General features: G+C 37.9%; 1 protein-coding gene across 2 annotated transcripts; it reads right to left on the reverse strand.

Moving 5' to 3' along the window:
- Positions 1–270: 270 nt before the first annotated feature.
- On the reverse strand, positions 271–16,157 carry LOC121867292. Of its 2 annotated transcripts, none has more exons than XM_042367185.1 (5): positions 15,970–16,157; positions 10,865–11,363; positions 5,405–6,221; positions 4,856–5,041; positions 271–1,068 (listed from the first exon to the last, which is right to left on the reverse strand). In XM_042367185.1, the coding sequence occupies exons 2-5, from the start codon at positions 11,287–11,289 to the stop codon at positions 547–549; spliced, it is 1,950 nt and encodes a 649-aa protein (XP_042223119.1). In that variant the 5' UTR covers positions 11,290–11,363; positions 15,970–16,157; the 3' UTR covers positions 271–546. The 2 variants fall into 2 exon arrangements, with proteins under 2 accessions (XP_042223119.1, XP_042223120.1); XM_042367186.1 differs by lacking the exon at positions 10,865–11,363 and adding an exon at positions 13,876–14,012.
- Positions 16,158–20,617: the final 4,460 nt, after the last annotated feature.

Genomic DNA, 20,617 nt, shown 5'->3' on the forward strand with positions numbered 1-20,617 from the left:
GCAATGTTCAGTGGATTTGGCATTCTTTGTACTGCTGGCAAGGCAGTGGGTTCATAATGCTTGCTTTGCCCGTGGTGCTCACCGTTTCTGTATGGATGTTAGTCACACTATAATTACCCATTATAGCATATACCTGTTTCTTCACACAGCCAAACTGTGGAATGCTTTGCCTTCTGTGTTTCCATCCTCTTACAATGCCTCACTTCAAAAAGCTGGTTTCCAGCATCTTCGTGGTGTAGATTAACATACCGATACTCTTTGTCTCCTCTATTTTTTTTTATTATTATTGTTTTTTATTTTTTTTTTTCCTCCCCTCCCCCAGGCTCTGTTGTGGGCTATTCCTCATTAAAAAAAATTGCTTCTGGAATTCAGTGTCAGCAATCCTGTCAAATCAAGTTAATCTAGTAGTAAATAATGTGTAAATTTTCCTTTCATTACTAAGACTTGCTTCCAACAATGCAACTGATCTCAACATTGTATATAAAAGATATAACCTTGTTTATATATCACTATTACTACTACTACCACCTAAATAATAACCTTCCATTACTCAATGACTACACCACAGTCACAGATCTTCACATCTCTAATATTGTTATGGTTTATAACAGAATCAATGAAGTGAAGTCCATATTCTACACGACCAAATGCTGCCTCTTCTATAACGCTTGCATCATCCTTGGTGTATATGCGGAAAAGAGAACTTGCCTTTTCCCTTTCATAGCTTCCAGCCACTAGTCCTGCACTGATGGGTAACCTCCTATTTTCTCTTGATTTGTCATGATATTTGGCCTCTATTTTTAATGAAGTTCCTCCACTACCATCTCCTTGGTCATAGTCACCTCCCCAGACATGTTCACCTGGAAGGCCCTTCCACCAAACACGGTGGAAATGGGAATTGCGGAAGGTAGGTCCCATCTCCCCAGTACACAGCTTCAGGAACTGCTGGCCCCTCACTGTGTCACCCATTAATCGGATGAATACTCGACCAAAATGTGAACCACCCCAAGAAAGGTCCAGGAATGTTAAAGCTGAGGCAGAGTCGATGCATAACATGGCAGCTTGTAGCTGTAAGTATCAAAAGACATTGCACATTTAATGTTAGAAGTGATAACTATTTTGCAATGTAAATTAAATTAAATATATATATAAAACTAATTTCTCCACCCTTACACCCTGGGTGACATACTAAGTTGCCAGACTAGCCACTGTTTAAATGCCCAGCATGGGTTATCAGGTTCTAGTGTGACTATTTGCCTGTCACACCACAAAATCGGCCACAGGGAAGCTTCCTAAATGTAAGTACCTACTTTTTTTGTGTTTCATTTTCATTGTTTGTCCATTTTATCATGTTGTATCAAAGTAATCTTCATTATACGACGAAAATTTACTGTATTACCACTCCCAACTGGTGTTTGACCGTGTTTCCCATTTTCAAGGAAAGATGTTCTCTCACCCACTGCATGCAATGTCAACAGTGGTTCTTCAGCTTCTTCAATTGCTTCTCTGCTAGACATTAGCACATCTGAATTCGAAGATCCTGTGCAACCAAATCTTAAAACTTTTTCTCTAATAAATAAAAGAAAGTTCAACATAGGATATCATAAGAAGTATAAGTGGCGAGAATATTCTCAACTACAGAACAGTGTTTATTGTTTTGCACGTCGACATTTCAGTAGTATAAGAAGAGGGGGAGCTTCATGGCAAATGAACATTTATTGATGTGGGATTTTCAAAATGGAAGGACTGTTCAGAATTATTTTAAAAACATGCTCTAAGTGAAAGGCATGAAAGTTCTTTGAGCTTGAACGTTGTAACTAGCAAAAGAGACACTTCAATCAAGAATAAGCTTTGTGCCAACAGGACAAATAAAATTAAGGAGAATAGAGAACATGCGAGATGTTTGTTATGCGTTACGAGCTTGCTTGGCAGACAAGGTTTGCCATTCTGTGGTCATGATGAAAGGGCAACATCTGTAAATAAAGGAAATTTTGTTGAGACTAAAAATGCTAGCTGACGCCAATGACATCCTGCAGAAAAAGATGCATAACAGATATGGCCACTACAAGTCTCCTGAATACCAAAATGATTTAATACAGGTGTTTGTCAACAAGATTTTGAGTGAACTATCTACACAGGTTAAGAAAGCAAAATATTTCTCGATATTAATGGACAAGACAAAAGATCAATCATGAAAAGAACAGTTAAACATAATTATCAGACATTTTGATGGTGAAGTGATTCAGGAGTACTGTTGTGGCACCTATCACATGTGAAATTTAGATGCAGAATCTCTAGATAACTTCATCATGAGAAGTTAGAGGAATTAGGGTTAGAGCTGACGGCATGCGTTGCGCAGTGTTACGATGGCGCGAGCGTTGCGAGTGGATGGCCGTCTGGCGTTCAAGCCCGTGTCAGAGAAAAAATCCCCCAAGCCACCTATATTCATTGTTATGCACACAGACTCAACCTGGTACTTATCCACATTATCAACAACCTTGAAGATTATGCGGAGTTCTTTTCAACTATCCAAACATTGTATAACTTCATCTCTAATAGTAATACAAGTATGAACTTTATGTTCAATAGCAAAAAGGGTTCGGACAGGAGGTATTAGAGTTAGAAAGAACTGTGACAACAGGATGGTTCTATTGGTACAGAAGTATTCGCAGAATTCACCTTCGTTATGAAACCATTCTTGCCATACTAACTTCTCTATCCGAGGTCAGTAATGAGGCATCTACGGAAGCCTCTGGACTGAAATAAAAAATGGAGTCCTGGAGTAAGTAGTTTGCCTTTTTATTTCTGAAAACTGTTCTTGCAAACAAATTCTCTGTCCGAGCAGCTTCAAGGAGGAGGTACGGTGATATCCCCGTTAGTTGGAACAATTGGTGCAGAGCACTTCCGGGAATAAGAGATTTCCGGGTAACGAGACGACTCTCTCAAAGCCGGAAAACAATCCCTCATCCCCAGAATTTTCCAGATAACATAAAATGTTCTCGGAAGTTCCAGAAATTGCCCATTACATCACCTCTCGAACCTGGAAAAATATCTCTTATTCCCACAATTTTCTGGGTCACGGAAAATTTCTCGGAATTTCCAGAAATGTGCCTGATTTTCATCTTTCAAACCTGGAAAAACTCTCCCCATCCCCGGAATTTTCCGGAAAATGTGCCCCTCGGAAAATCATTCCTAAAGCCAGAATTTTCCAGGAAATTCCGGCTTTGGGAAAGATTTTCCGAGAAAATTTCAATTCCGGCAATCAGATAGTTCCGGGTTTGATGGATTCCGGCTAACGGAGATATTACTTATTTATAGTTCGAGCTGTGGATCTCCTAATGGCCATGAAAGCAAACCTTGTTAAAATGAGATCTGATAGCGAATGTGATCAATTGTATGAGGAAGCAGAGGAGTTTGCACCCAAACACGGCATAGTTGTTCCAGAGGCAAACACTCAACAGCATGAAGGATCAGCTCATAGCAAAAGAGTGCAACGAATATCAAATACTTTGAAAGATTATCTATCAAACAGTGTCCTTGGTAAGAGTTCAAAACATCTAGAGAATGTTCAGAGAACAGAAAATGGTTAAATCGTTCGATACGGAAGAACTGGTTGATAATTTTGCTCGATTGAAGAACAGTTAATAGCCACTAGCTGTAGACTTATGTATGTCAAAGATGTATCCTATTCTGAATATTCTGATTTGCTCACTGATGATTTTCTTCACTACACCCACCTCTCGTTTCATGCAGGGGTTACATTCTTGAAAACCACCGCTTAATTTAAAAACGCGCAAATTAAACAATTTTCCCGTATGAATACATGTAAATGGTATACGTTAGGGGAACCATCATATACAGTACAGAGTAACTTACAATAAATATCTTTATCTTCTCAGCATTGTCTCGAATGGTACAAACAGTGCTCTCACTTAAACCGAGCACACGGCCAACCTCCACCATACGCTCTGCTCTCTGAAGGCGGGTCATCACATTTAATTTCACGTCCATTGCGATTGTTTTTCGTGCCGTTTTGGCTTTAGGCGCCCCGGAGGAGGCAGACGGACGTTTTCCAGACATGCTCAATGGGGAAAACAGCGTTTAACACTAAAATAGTACTGTACATGATAAACACACAATGCAAATGAAAGCACAGAGAGAAAGTAGTGCTGGTGTGAACTGAGAAAGCAATATGCGGGAAGCTTGCTGGACGTCATCACAGTTGTTTTACAGAATACATCATTATCTTCATCATTAGTAGCAACAATCTTTATTATTACATTATTATTATTATTATTATTAATAATATTAAAATCGTTGATGTTGATATGACTGCGACTTTATAGTAATAACTTACAAGCACCTCACCAGGCATCACACGCAACTCCACCTTTTGGTATTAATTGAACAATCGCGTTATTCCAAAAATGCTTAAATCAAACGCAAGTAAAATGCAAATTACCTGTATTTAATTCTGTCAATATATTAGCTGATACAATTATTTAGTCAATAATTCAAGAATTGTACTCTTGATATTGATAAAGAAAAGTTTGCTTTGCTGGTATCATTATCATCATCTTAATAAAATGAAAAAACATTATTGGATTTATTTATCACAGCCATTTTACTATATACTCTATTTAACAACAATTTTGTAATTAATTATGCAGTCACCACATCAAAGGTTTGCAAGGTCAATCCCAAATACTATGAAGCAGGATTTTGACCCCAAACTCTGAAACCCCCCCCCCCCTCATAAAATCCTGGATCAGCACGTTAATACTGTATTCACTCAATGCCAAACTCACCACCCTAAATGGTTAATCAACAAATGTGTACATTACAAAGCCCTTACCGGTATAGCCCGAGTCCCTGAAGGAGGAGTAAATTGCTTTAGAGAATGTAGAAGAATGCGGTCACCATCACATCCTAATTCAGAATAAACTTGGTTCTCCTTTCTAGTACATACAGCAAGGACTCCACTTGTTGACGCACTTCCAAATGAGGTGGAGTGCAGCAACACTATAGTGTGAAGTTGTTCCTGAAAAGAATGTACAGTTCAATACCTGAAGTTATCTATACAGTAATAATCAATCAATGCATGAGCAACCAACACAAAAGACACTGAGTGCAACTGTGGTACTGTAATGGATTTCTTTAGGCATCCTTTATCCTATCATGAAATGGTAAAATGAAAGGTTGTATTCTCTGTAAACTTGGCAATAATTATGTAATCCCAGCACTTTGAGAAAATGATACAACTGCATTTCATAAACAATTTGGGAAATGTGACTTTCTTATATGTAGCTAATAACAGAAAACAAGTAAAATAATGAATAAGTATAACAAAATAAAGATGAGCTAATATTGTTTTGACTAAAAAATAATTCAGCATTTATCTTACCTTTGATAATTTATTCGCTCTATCACTCAAGTGAGCAGAGTCAGAACTTGACACCCACTGTCGAGTGTTACTGATCGAACCGTCAATATCATGGAAAACTTTTAATGCATCATTTACAGTTTTCATTTCTGACAAGTCCTCTGTAACTGATTGTAAAAGTGCTTCTGCTAGATGACCGTCTGACAAAACTTTTTCAAGACGTTTTTGCTCCATTTTAATACAATCAAGAGTAATTTGTACTGTTGCTGAGCAGGACTCCAATTTATCACTATAATTTTTTATTTCACCCCAGGATTCCTTTAAGTTTTTGCGGGCAACTTCAGCCTTGTTTTTCTTGGCTTGTTTCATTTCAGATAATGTTTCTTTAAAAGGAGTAATAAGACATTCTATTCCTCGATGATCAATTCTGCAACATTCCATACACAGCCAAACCTGACAAAAGGCACAGTGACTTGCTATATCTGCCCCAGCCTCAAGACATTTACTTGAATGGGGGGAACATTCTTTTTGTTTGGGATGAGAGGAAGTCCTGTTAATAGCTCCAGTAACACTTGATGAATGACTTCCAGAAGGCTGCCCTCTTTCTCGTGAAGCTCTTGCATTTTCCTCAAGCATATGTATCAGTGCAAAGTTTGCGGGTATCTCTTCAGCAGTCTGTACCCCCTGGACCTTATAGCGGCATTGAGGGCAGGTTACCATTTTCCCCTTGATTAGATTTTTAATACAAGATGTACAGACAGAATGGCCACAAGGCAGGGCCCTTGGTCTATGACCTTCAGTGAGGTAGCTTGTATCACACACATCACACTTCATATTTCTGTGGAAAAAAATGTAAAACCTTAAAAACTATCACTTCATCACTACTTTTAGGAATACTACACCAAATGATTACAGTAATTGAAAGGATAAGAGAATTGGAATTCCCTACCTAAACTAAATCTATTTACTTTAATACTGTATTTCAATCAACAAGAGACACACTTGTACACTGACAGAACATGCCTTTAGTGAATGAAATAGAGCAGTGGTTCTTAACCTTTTTCAGTGCCCATACCCCTTGAGTTTTCATATTTTCTCACATCCCTTGACAAAAATAAGTCTTAGAATTAGATTATTAGATGTATAACGCTTTATTTTCACAGCATAACCACACACAGAGGTGAAGTGGCACAACAACACAGGAGTGGCTAAGAACTTAGATTTAATAAATGGTACAGCCAATCATACATAGTACTGTACCTGTATTTGCTTAAAAGTCATTAAGTAGGTTAGAGTGCAAATACTGTACATAGCTTTATTACAGTAGTGGCGTACAACCATACTACACACTGGCACAGTCTTAGTTAGTGTCTCTTTGTTCTTGCCTTTGAGCAATGATTTTCGTGAAATGAGGTTCTTTCTTTGTAATGGCCACACGCATGTCACCACATGGTTTCTGGCCTTATTTTGATGTGTAGGAGTGTTAACAAACCTGCCTTGCACAATCAGGTGATCGCAAATGGTATGAGGACCTCCAGAGTTCTCTTTGCCAACTGTGGGAACGTTTTAAGCCGAACAATGACATACCAGAAGATGCCTAGCTGCATTGATTCAAATTCCATTCAGACTTTTTTATTGGTTTTTAAAAAGATCATCTTTCATTATATCAATGTCATCCATGGAACCCAGGTTGAAAAAAAATGGAACCTCTCCATGCTAAAAGTAACCTTGGAAAGACTGAATCGTGAAAAATATATAATAGTGAATCAGCCAGCATGTTTCGCACTTTAAAGGGTTGCGTGCACCCCAGGTTAAGAACCACTGTACCAGGGTAATGTAGCTACTTTAAAAATCTGTAAGCTATCATTAACCAAAAAATGCTTCAGAAAATAGATAATTATTTATGCTCACTTTTTCTGTATTATTATTTTTACAGTGTACAAATGAAGAGCCACAAATAAAAATTTCACGCATTACAGATGATAATTTCTTTTTCATGCAGCATAGGAAAAAAAATGAAAGGTATAATAGTAAAGGGTAAGGGTCCAGGTTAACCAGCTGCCTAATGAAACATTTCTCTACTGTATTAGAGAGCTTTATTTTCTTAATAATACTCGACAAAAAGCAAATTGGGTGGGAGCCTAACACTTTTCTTATTCCATTATTATTTTGTCTAGCTTTTCCCATAAATTAAGATGCTTCAGGCCACTTATCTATAGACAATGCCATGTTTGTTTCTTGCCCTTTACCCAGCTTTTTAAGTGCACAGGAGGAGGAACACTTTATAAATATAAATACATCTCCATTTCATACAAAATAATTAAGAACATCAGTAACTTTAGAAATTTTTTGAATAAACGATGGTGATACAATATTATTTTCAGTAAAGAATAAAAAATAAATAAAGGTGTACAATTTTGTAATAATATTAGTGACCAAGCTAAGCATCACAGGTTCCTTCGCATACTCTAGTTTCCTCCTGTATTAACATTGGATGATAAAGCTCATAATAAAGTAACTATGAGCAGACTGCTTGAACAGTTAGAAAGCTGAAAAGAGGTGAATGATAAATTAAACAAATTATATTAGAATAGGCAAAGTGAAATTCCTCCACCCAATTTGGTTTATTCTTGAGGCAAGAAATAAGTTTTCAACATACATTTTTTCATTAAGTATTGTTGCTGGTTAACCCAGACCTCTACTTTACTATCACTAAACAACAAAGGATTAACAGCAAAGACAAGAGAAGGACTTTAGCAGCTGGACACCACTTTCTTAAAGAAAAACTAATTCCCATCCCATCCCATCTGGCATTGTACGTATATAGTGAGAAAAGAATGTACAGTACAGTACTGTACATTTAAGTATTGTACAGTTTTCAACTCGTATTTTTGGGGCGATTTAGGGGATTTTTAGGAGTGTTTCTGACTACTATATGGTTTTTGGCTGTATGTGAGGTCCCAGGAACATATACCCACTTAAGTTGTGAGTCTACTGTAAATAAATTTATCACTACCGGTATATATTGGAAAATGTTGATAATTTTGATAGTCATGATAAATTCAAAATATTTCCTGCCCAGTTTCCCCCGCGAACTCTTACGAAATAAAAAATTTATCCTATATACCATACCTGTATAGGAAAACGCTGATAAATTTGTTAGCCGCGATATAAAAAAATTGTTATACAGTATAAAGTCGCTATATAGCGTGACACTACAGTACAGTATTTTTTGTCGTCACTTATTTATTCCTCACATTTACTGGTACTGTATATATTATTTTAAGAAAACTACGGCTAAAGGAGCAAAATACATACAGTACAAAGGTTTTTTCCTAAATACAAGTATACAGTACTGTACTACCTGCCTTAAAATATGGTACTGTATTGTACTTAGTATCCATAAGGGTGGTGAAAAGGTTAAGTCTAGGGCTTTATCAGTGAACTAAAAGAATGTGTACAGTACTTTGTGTACTTTACTTTTTGTATTAATTTTTATTAAAAAACACGTATTTATTTCATAAAAATTGGATACATTGGTGTTGTACTAATTTCTTTTTTAAATGGCATTCCTTTCAGAAAAAAATTGCTCTAAGGTGTAAAACCTCCTATCATAGAACACGCCCCAATTAGTCTGTCTGCCTTAAAGAGATTTTACTGTACTTCAAACTTAAAACTCAAGAGACTACAGTACAGTACTGAACAGTAATCTCACCTTCCCTACAATGGAAATGTATAGAGATCTAAAGAAATAAGTTTAAGTTACTAAAAACGGTTAACACTCAAAGTTTAAATCCACAGAAAGAATAATATCTTTTACAATTTAAATTCCATTATATCTGTCATTGAAGACATTCTTAAAATCAAAGGAAACATAAGTTCTACAAGCACCATTCTGTGACCATTACCTCCACTATATGATGATTTGTTACAATGATAAACTGTATGCTTTTATATTTATAGTATTTATACTTTACAACAGGTATCAAGCCCCCCCCCAAAAAAAAAAAAAAAAAAACCAGATTTCTGTTTAAGTGACCAGAAGCCAACAGATAAAAAATTTGGATGTGTAGTACAGTACAGGTATAACTAAATACTGTACTGAACTTATGATAGTCATTTTTAAACTCAATTTCGATGGCTACAGCAGAGATCCACATTCAGCTTGAGGTAATATACTACTGTATACCGGAATATCATACAATTCATCCGATTGGTTTCCAACTGTAGGACTTTTCATTTAACTACACCTTTCACTGCAAACAGAAGCCTCCTGGTGAACAGTTGTGCTATTCAATTCCAAAAACAAGAAACATTACATCTTCCATTTAGCATAAAGACAAAACTATCTGGTCTACCATCTCATATGTGACATTCTCATCTCAAAAATTTAATTACTGTATGCTGCATGTTCTATATACATACAGTACCGAGATACTGGACGGGGTTATTTGTAAGTGCAGTTTAGGGCAACTGCACAATTATTGACCTGAGAAGAGGGTTTTTTTTTCTAATTCTTTAACATATCTATAATCTGTTCACTTATACCATGTAGCAAGGCAGCTGATTGGCTGACAGACATGGGAAAAGTCACAATAGTTCTTTAGTATACTGTATAATGTAGGGTACTGTATATATTTATAGCCTTATATTTTAAGATAATAACTACAGTATTTTCTGTGTTATCTCTGATAATTTTTTACTTGCGGAAGCAAAATTAGCATAATAAATCCTCTGGTATGTGTTCTTTTCTATGTCACTAGAGCATTTCACATACTAATTTTTCCTCCAAGTGTGAAAATTATCAGATAACACAGAATACAGTACAGTATCAGAATATATATATGATATATCAAATACTTAATAACTGTGGTGACTTTTCTCATGTCCATCTGCCAGCCAATCAGCTGCCTTTCTACAAACTGACCCTAGGCCTTAGTTGCAAGATTCGAGTGAACAAATTATAGGCATTTAATTATATTAACCAATTATTTTAAACAGTTGTAGTCACCACTGAAAACTGGAGATCACTGTACTTCACAATAATGTGCAGTACAGTATATATGGTACAATTTACTGTTCCTACAAGTAGCATTTACTGTATTGGAATTTTGTGTGTGCATAAAATTTATTAACATGTGTACAATGAAATAGAAACGGTTTAGCCTGCACCATATAGTTCACCGGACGCTACAACAGACAGACCCACAGCTCAATCTAAGCTGAATTGTGTTTTGGTTCGACTGAACATTTGCTCAGCCCAGCCTGAACCTTTGAGGGAAATTTCCCAGTGTAATTGCAGCCAAGTCACATCAACCCAACAGCCTGGTGATACAGTACAACATATACGTCAGCAATAAAAAATGCAGCACAGATGCCAAATGTCACATGCCAGATACGTGATCAAGGGTGTCTTGGACCTTAATTAGTCTTTATTTAATATTAATACAACAATGGTAATCAATTTTCATATTTACTTACTGTGTTTTAGTATATTCCTTTGCTGTAACTGGCTCAGAGCTGGCACCCACATAATGCTGACCATGGAAGTGCCCACTGTTATTACCTTTCTGTCTGTTTTCTTTAGAACTAGATTTTCCGTAACTGTCGTGCCAATAATCATTGTGGTGATACCCTGGAGTATATTCTTGGCGGCAACAAGCACCTTGATTTGGTCGAGGATTATTCTGATTATGATGTTGATTACCACCTTGCTCATAATTTCTGCTGTTTCCTCTTGAACCCAAATCACCATGACTCACTTCCTGTGGTTTGGAAAGAGATGGAGGTTGTGTACTATGAGTGGTGTGATGTCCACTGTTTGCCGTTGCTTGTTCATGGCCACCAGAATTACCAAAATTTTCTTGATTTCTCTGACCCTTCTTTTTCTTCTTATTTTTGGCCATTGTTACCTAACTTATGGGAATTTTACGAAGTTATGGAAGTGCTATTTTCCTGAGCCCCACACGTGCTTCAGCCACTGAAAATGTTACAAAACACCAGTTACTTCTATCTCCTCTTTTTGTGTATTGTCAGTTAACACATAATGTTATGAAGTCCAACCGTTCCACAGAAATATATCAAATTAAAAAATCTCCCTTGGAAGAAATCATTACACATACTGTAGCTCTATATGTAATCTTAAAGAGCAGGCAGGCAGTTACAGATGTTTAATGTTTTCTTGATAATACAGGTACAGCATAGGTTACTGTGGACTTGGTGGTGCTCAATGAGCATGAGTTCCTGAAGTAACATTTATGTCCACTAAAGTGGTGTTGAAATCAAGTTAAGGTTATAGTCGGTCCATGCTAACCTGGCCCATAAGCCACGCCCCTCTTCTACAAAAATGGCTGATTGGTTAAAAGAAAATGTTCGTGTAGCTGTCCATTTATTCAAACTAAATACTGCATGTTCATAATTGGTTAGCAGCCCGGTTCTCTAAAATAATATTAAATATATGGACTATCAAACTGTAAATGGTTTCAAGGCATTAGCACTTTAGAGAGGGTGTTAGAAAATTTTAAATATTTATCATAGAAGGTCCAAGTCAGAGATGAAATTCACTTTCGAATTGATTCTTTTCATTATATCTTTGTTTTGTACCAAACATAAAGCAAACAGAAACAAATGATACCAAAAATATAGTACAATAGGTAATGAACTACAGTTTGTATGGCTAGATATATCCCAAATCATTTATATAACTGGTAAAACTCTATATAAATACGTGCAGTCCGGGGAGAGGTAAAACGCTCAGGGGAATAGCCACGTGACTTGGCGGGAATTTCACTCGTCCCGACACACAACAACCAGCAGATCTCAACTCTCAACAGATGTCAGCACTGTAATACTTAACCAACAAAAACATTTCTCACATCCACGAGCAAATTATTAAATAATTTATCCATTAACTTGGCATTCCCCATCTTAAATGCTGCATTGTGACAAGATATAAGTAATAATATATGCTACGTATTATTAAGAAGCGATGTAGAGGTTTTACATTTTCATCCTCCGTCATCAATTATCAAGAAATTAGGTGCAAATGAATGAAAATCTCGGTCAATGATGGACGAGCTCTACCATATTGGCAGTATGAGTCAACTGTCCAGTTGATCTGTTACTATTAGCTGATCACCCAGTCGATGTGGCCGCGAAGTCCAGTGGCTGTTCCCCCGAACGTTTTACCTCCCCCTGGACTGCAAGTATTTATATCGAGTTTTACCAGTTATATACAGTGGGGTATGCTATAACGAATCTAATTGGTTCTAGAACCTTGTTCGTTATAGCATTCGTTCGTTATAGGATTAATCCGTTCCAGGCCCCCAAATACAACCACTTAACACTGAAAAATATAATATAAAATTGTAAAAATCGTAAAAAAGTGCATAAATATGCATCTAAACCCCTGAAATAAAGAATATCATTAATACTTGTAATAAAAAACAATAAATTAGTAAAAAAAAAAAAAAATATTATTTAAAATAATGTTCATTGTAGGAGTTTCGTTCGTTATAGCATTCTCAATTTTATAGGTAAAACCGTTCGTTATAGGAATATTCGTAGTAGGATCCGTTCGTTATAGCATACCCCACTGTACAGTAAATGATTTGGGGATGCATCCAGCCCTACTTTACCTTTAAAGACATTGTTGGATTTATAGTTATACTAACTTCGCCCATCTTACTAACCCTTCTTAACCAGTATCTACTAGTAGGTCCTGTTAACTTTGTCCCAGCCAATCCCCTAGTCACACTGGCCCACATTCAACCTGAATGATACTTCCTGTTCGCCTGCGTCATCTTATGCTCAATCCCCGACAAATTAGGGGGAGTTATTGGCCTTGCTATATCAATCATGGTTCTAATAATCCTACCCTTTACATGTATCTCTAAGTTTTGAAGGCTAACATTCTACCCACTAAAGCATATTTTTTTATCCCCAACCGCTGTGGTAATCCTACTAACTTGAATCGGCGCACGACCTGTTGAGGATCACAGATCAAATTTTAACTGTGGTGTATTTCCTTTACTACCTTACCAACCTTCTTATACTACTATATGTGATAAAGTTCTTGACCGGTAGTTTAGCTTATATAAAACAGATGTTTTGAAAAATTCAATAAGAACACTAAAATGTCGTAACTACCATACCGGCTTTCAATATACCGTACTAAATTAGTTACAAATTCATAAGACAGTAACACAGTAACAACAATGCAAACAGCCTACTCATAAAGAAAATTCTTGCATACTCAGCCATAAAAATCAACGTGAAACCTCCTCCTCTATACTCAGTATTAAAACCAGACACTAATAGGCTAGGGAAAATATTGAAAGACCCATTACAAATTGCAATAGTAATTATTTTAATGTTATTCAACTTAGACACATGACTCAAATAAAATAGTGAAAGTATAATGGAATAAAAAAAATGGGTACACTGTCTAAAATGCATAAACTCAAAATGGCCATCAAATAACCGAGTTATACCTGGTGGAGGCTGACTTTATCAACATATTTGTTTTGTGTTGAATGGTTGACATGTTTTCATTTCCAGATATGGTTTAAGAATGATACTGTATATCATTAGGGCTCACCATTTCTTGTAGGCATATCACTCACGGTTACTGACAAGAGTACATCTCTTTTAACAGATTGAGTCATGATGGATGAAGAAGAGCTCAGGTGTGTATTGTGTCAGAAGGCCATATCTTCAGACCAGCTAAGATATAAACTAACACAAAAAGGTTGCGATGGCATCAACAAAGCAAGTGAGGTAAGGCATGATGACATTTGTGCTATTCCTGTACCCAAATGTAGCCGCAATGAAGTCAAATAATGGTCCTACATGAATAAATCGGACTGCTAATCACTTCTCGACTAGTATTTGGTGTCACAAAGTCACAAAAAATTGGAGAACTTACTTTAATCTGAGTTAATAGATCGCGTGCATGTACCGAGGGAGCGAGTAATTACCCAAATGTAGCCGCAATGAAGTCAAATGATGGTCATACAAGCGTAATTCGGGCTGTGAACCACTTCTCGATTATTATTTGGTGTCATAAAGTAAAAAAAAATTGGTAAACTTAATTTAATCTGAGTTGTGTTAGGTTAGGTTAGATTAGGTTAGGTACATGCACTTGATCTATTAACTCAGATTAAATTAAGTTTACCAATTTTTTGTGACTTTGTGACACCAAATACTAGTCGAGAAGTGATTGGCAGTCCAAGTTATTCATTTAGGACCATTATTAGACTTCATTGCGACGACATTTGGGTAATTCCTCGCTCCCTCGGTACATGCACGCGATCTATTAACTCAGATTAAAGTAAGTTTTCCAATTTTTTTTGACTTTGTGACACCAAATACTTGTCGAGAAGTGATTAGTAGTCCGATTTATTCATGTAGGACCATTATTTGACTTCATTCCGGCTATATTTGGGTAATTAGTCGGACCCGGTGGAAGAGCTGTGCCCACATTGTGATATAGATTATATTACGCCAATCACCGAGTTTCATCGGAAAAATAGTGAAGCAATTTTTTTTTTTTTAGAAAACACGGTGTATTACCGAACGTTATTTGTCCAGAGCATAATAATCAGTGTACACTGCGTGAAGAACTACACATTTGGTGGTGTCATCACAGTTTTCTTCAGCCGAACAGTATGAAACTAGAGTTGCAACCCTGGTTTGGTTGGTTGGTATTTTATTTATGTGATTTACAAAAAATTAAATAAAAAATACAACTTCTTTCCCTAAGATTGTTGGGTCTTAAAAAAAGTGATTTCCGGCGGAAATGAATATCAAATTCGTTGGAAACTCATCAAATACCTTGGGAAAAACATTTTTAATATCCAAAGAACGGTGCTTTTCTATAAATTTACCGGTAATTTTAATGATTAAAATACTCGAAAAAATATAAATTTCCGACGGAAATGCCATTGAAGAAAAGTGTCTTGGAATTGTCTGAACTATGCGAAAAAACGTATTTTGAATAAAGAAATTCCTGCAAGAAATTCCTGTGTTTAGTAAGTGGTTTTCGGTTTTTAGTATGTGTTGGTGTTCAGGTGAGGGCTCCATGAACCTCCCCTGTCACGGGAGGTAAGGGGCGAGATGAAAATAAATTGGGGTAAATTTTTACAAGTGGACAACCATCGATTTTTTGTTGAGCAATGTGATTTTCCGATGGTTTAGACAATGTTAGGACACTTCTTCTGTGACGATTCCCTCGCAAATGACTTAAATATTCCAGCCCGGTTAGGATGTTAGGTTAATTTTAAGTCATTAGAGAGGGAAATGTCATAGAAGAAAAGTGCCTTAACATTGTCTAAACCATTGGAAAAACGCATTGCTCAAAAAAAATCCATGGTAGTCCACTTGTAAAAATTAACCTAAATCTCTAAGTGTCAGCATTAAATGATTACGCATATACTTCAAATTTTTCACGAAATTCATAATTCTAAATACACCACCCCCACTCCATGGGAGGTCTATTATTATTTTCGGCACACACAACTAAACTCAGTACAGACTTTATAACACTTGTCCGAGGTGCAATTGTTTGACTCGTTATACACACTCACCAGTACCGTGTTTTTCTTTCCGCGTATCACTCAATAATAAAGTACTTTATCACGAGAATGACTTGAAACCACGACGACGAAGTGCGTGAATGGTGACTCAGTGAATGAGGCCTGAGGAAGTAGGTGAAAGAGTCCGCCCCAAGGAGCCAGTCAGCCAGTCTATCCTGATCAACACATGTACAGTCTGCACCCGTGTGTGAGAAGTACCAACACTTAGTTTCATTCGATTTTTCTTGTTTAATTCAACTACGTCTTTATAATTATCCACTGGATTTCTAATTTCAACATTTTTCGTCATTCTTAAAAATTGTATACATAAAAATCTGAATATATATCATTCATAACGTAATATATTCAATAAAGAAACCACAACAAAGATATGACCTTAGTAACACTTCTGCATAAGCGTGGCGCAATAACATCGACCAATGAGAACTCGAGAAACGCCCCTTCCTGCATGCCGGAGCCAATAAGATTAGTTTTTATTATTGGAGGCTAGGCGCGTGAATATACTTGTGTTACGAACTTAGGAAAGTTACGAGTACCACGTTGCTACGAGACGTCAAGAAAACACCTGTACAGATCTGCTGACAACCTGACTTGTCGGGGCAACAATTATGTCATGCATTTAAAGAAGCTGCATCTACCCTGTATAATTAGGTTCCATGACAAAACCCCAACGAGGTTGTCATTTGTCAACACTAACCTAACCTAACCTAAGCTTATTAGTGTATTATTTTATATTTTATATATGAGACAGGGATTTTATCCGTTAGGGTTTTATCCGGTCACCGTATAATTATGGTGTGTTCAATATCAGCTACTGAATAAATTTTCTACAGATAGATACTTCTATGATTAAACTTTGAAGAAATAGATGATATGCGTTGAATTGAATTGAAACAGTTTATTTAGCCAGAAAAACAGAGATATACAGTGGATAATAATGCAATATTAACACGGCTGAGTCAATTGAGAACCTGAGCTCCTTTTCTTAGGCACCTGATATATACTATACATACATTTATCCATTATTTAACCCACAAAAAAACAACATACGGTTAGGTGTGTGCTTACACCGTAACACGACATAGCAATTCAACTAACATGAGAATATAAACAACACCAGTACTACGAAAATAACAAAATAGTATTAAAGCACCAAGGACATCATTAACAACGCAATACAATACAGGAAGTGTACTTGAATATTATACAGTAAACACATGCCCGCAATACAAACGTACAATAGTAACACTAGCATTCATTTACCTTACCTTACCTGTTAAGATATATTAGATTAAGTTAGGTTAGGTAGACTGCATACTATAGTAGCACCCAAAATAGACAGCCCAACAATAATACATAACAACAGTAACACAATATATAATAGCCTCAAGAGTAATACCAGCAACATTTTACGTTGTGGGGTAAGGGATTGTTTGGTGTTCACTCAGGAAGGGTTGGCGAAAGGAAACTCATAATGTGCTCTCTGTATACATGTTGTATTGGATGTACAATGCAGCTTGGTGCTGGGAAGGCAGCATGGTTACAAGCGTGATGTAGAGAGAGCTGGTTGGTGAGGATGCTCAGAGGAGGACCAGACTGTGGGTCGCCATGCTCGCCGACGGGAGCGAGGACCGCCAGGCAGGCGGAGGAGGAGGTGTTGCTGGCTGCGGCTGTAGGTAGAAAGAGAGAGATCACCACGAGGTCAGGTCTTAAATAGCGGGGGTTGGCGTGGCTTAGAAGTTGACCCCCGCTCCGTGGTGTAAGGCGGCGCTGGTTGACCTAGACCACGAGGCATACACTGGGGAATTCGTGGGGTCGACTATACAGCGACAAACATCGTTTGTAGGGGAGGAATCCACTACAACGTAATAGAAATGTATAGGAGACGTACCGTTCCCTAGACAAAACTTGTGAATTAATAATAATAGCTTTTTGGTACAAAGATAATTTCCTGTTTGATAAGCAATTAACAGTCCTGATGATATAATGTTTTCAAGGTTATATCCTAATTCATCTGTACAGGGTGCTCATAACGGTCATAGTATATAATACCTAATACTTTGGTATATTCTACTGACAACTTGACGACGCTGAGTCCCTGTAAGGGTGATGCAGCTCATCTCCAGCTTTGCCAGGAGAAGATCAAGGCGTGGAATGGCCACCGTTCTCTTGTAGTATTCAGCCGGTCCATCAGCTGACGTGTTGTCTCGGTGTCGTTTGCAGAGTCTTGGGCATGGAAAGTTTAAAACCTACAGCCCCACACAGCTGTGCTGCCTGACGAAACCATTCAGTGTAGTGATCATCCATGTTTTTTTCGGACGTCTTGTAGTGCTGTTTTCATACAGTCAATTTCGCTGCTGGCCTCAACTATGCCCTTGGCCTGTGCTTGAAGGCTAGTGGTCACACCTTTCAGGTAGCCGAGTGCATCGTTGGTGATCAGAAACACAGTGAAGTCTGTGCTGGTGATGGCGAGCAGCAGGGCCTGGGCATCAGTCAGTGAGTCTGTAGACCAGCTGCCAGGACCACCCTCCACAATGTCCTCCATGCTGGCCACCACCGAGGGATGTAACTCCACAAAGGTTCTAGGGCATCTTGGCGTTGCACCCAACGTGTACGACACAGGTTTTTCAGCTTGTGTTTCTTGATTCAGGTTGGGTCTGTTGGACAGTTGCTTCAAAGGCATGTGCACGTTTGGGATGCTCTTCCATGAAAGTTGAGATCCCGTTCATGGTGCCCATCATGTTCCTGACACCGGAGATCTGGATGGATTTAACAACAACCAGGTTGAAGGCATGTGATGTCTTGGCAAAGGGCCAGGGGGCTGGTCTCCTTAATAATAGCTGCTGTCCCCTTGTTGCTACCAGCCCTGTTGCCAACTCCATCATAGGCCTGAGGTGAGGACACAGGCGAGGTCAAGTTCCTGTCCAAGGGGGGTTTCCGGGCAACCAGGAAACCCCCCTTGGGTGCACCTTGTGTGCAAAATAATAAAAATGTGTTACACACTATGTATATATTCAGCTTAATAAATTCAGGCATTTTATGCTTCTGCAAATTAAATATGCCCCTGAATCCATCTAGATAGAACTTTCTCAAGCGTAGTCTAGTAGGCCTATGTCGGTTCTTCACCTAGCTCAAATATTTGGAATTTGGAAACCCCGTAAAAAATCAGAGTGTGCCCCTGTCATTCTCAGAACAAGCTATAATTATCTTTTCTTCCACTCATCCATGCCCATCTTTTTAATTTAGCACATGTTTCATCCTCAGACCTTTCTGTTTCGCTGCTAACTCAATTATGGACTGGTGTGTGTGTGTGGCAACAAAAACTTTAGAATCACAGCATATCCCTGTATGGAAATTTTTATGTTGTTTGGTTACTGTGGAGGCACCCTTGTCTTACTGATTTTTCAGTCCTAAATTTTCATACAACACTTAACCCAGTTTACATAAATATTGTTTATGCCTAATTTTTCCATTAACTTTAATACAAATTTGATGTCAACTCAGTCAATGCTTTTGACGAATCCAAGTTTATTATGACACATTTTTTTTGTACTTGCTACTGGGAAATTGCACCACATCTCTTATCATAATATTGCAATCTATAATTGACCTTCCTTTAATACAACAGTATTGCAGTATTGGTCTTTTGACGATGTTTAATTTAATAAAGGTTTAATTCTGTTGGCCAATATTTTTGCGACTATTTTATAATCTACATTTAGGGGGGTTATTGGTCTCCAGTTTTCAATTAAATTCAGATTACCTTTCATGGATTTATGCGGAGGCAGATATAGATATGTGCGTTTCAAATTTTTCTTGCCGTAGAGTACTGTAGTGGACGTCTCCCCTACAACTGCGTAGCTGCAGGCCACCTGCGACGTCTTCCCTAGCAACCAAATGAGCGGCGTCACCAGATGCCGCAGTATCCTAGCAACGGAGCCAAAGACCGGCGACTTTCTCGGGTTTTCCCACCATGACTCATAGATGACTCACGGCTGCTGGGTATATAAGATCTGTCTCTTCATTGAGATTCATTCTGGCCTCTCTTCCTGAACAAGCAACACCTCCTCCTCCGCCGCTGCCTGGCGGCCCTCGCTTCTCCTCCGCCTGCCTGGGGTCCTCGCTCCCGCCAGCGAGCATGGCGACCCACCAGCTGTCCTTCTCTGAGCTTCCTCACCAACCAGCTCTCATTCTGCTCTCGGTTCCTGAACACGCAACACCTCCTCCAGCAAGCTCCTCGCTGTCCAGCTTTCATTCAACCAGGAGGCCAGCAACAGGCAACATCTTCTCTAACGAAGCTCCTGCACATCTACCTCCTTCAACACGCTACTCACCGAATGTGTCTACTGAGCAGCTCCTCACCACAATGCACCTCCAGCACCAGACTGTCTATCATATAACTTATATTATACAAGAAAACCACCTTAGAGTTTCTATCCATCCTGAGTGCTAGACAACATTATACCACGAAACCCTACAGTACCTTCACACTGGTTACTCACCCAGGATATTATAGATGGTCTTTGATTATGGTGTATCACTACGTAGAAATTCACTCCACCACCCGACATTCCATGTGATTTATACTTGATAAAATTAATGATGATTTAATGAATTCCATTAATTTCCAACATCCATC

The sequence above is a fragment of the Homarus americanus genome, unplaced genomic scaffold (assembly GCF_018991925.1).
Source record: "Homarus americanus isolate GMGI-L3 unplaced genomic scaffold, GMGI_Hamer_2.0 scaffold6317, whole genome shotgun sequence".
Lineage (NCBI taxonomy): Eukaryota > Metazoa > Arthropoda > Malacostraca > Decapoda > Nephropidae > Homarus > Homarus americanus.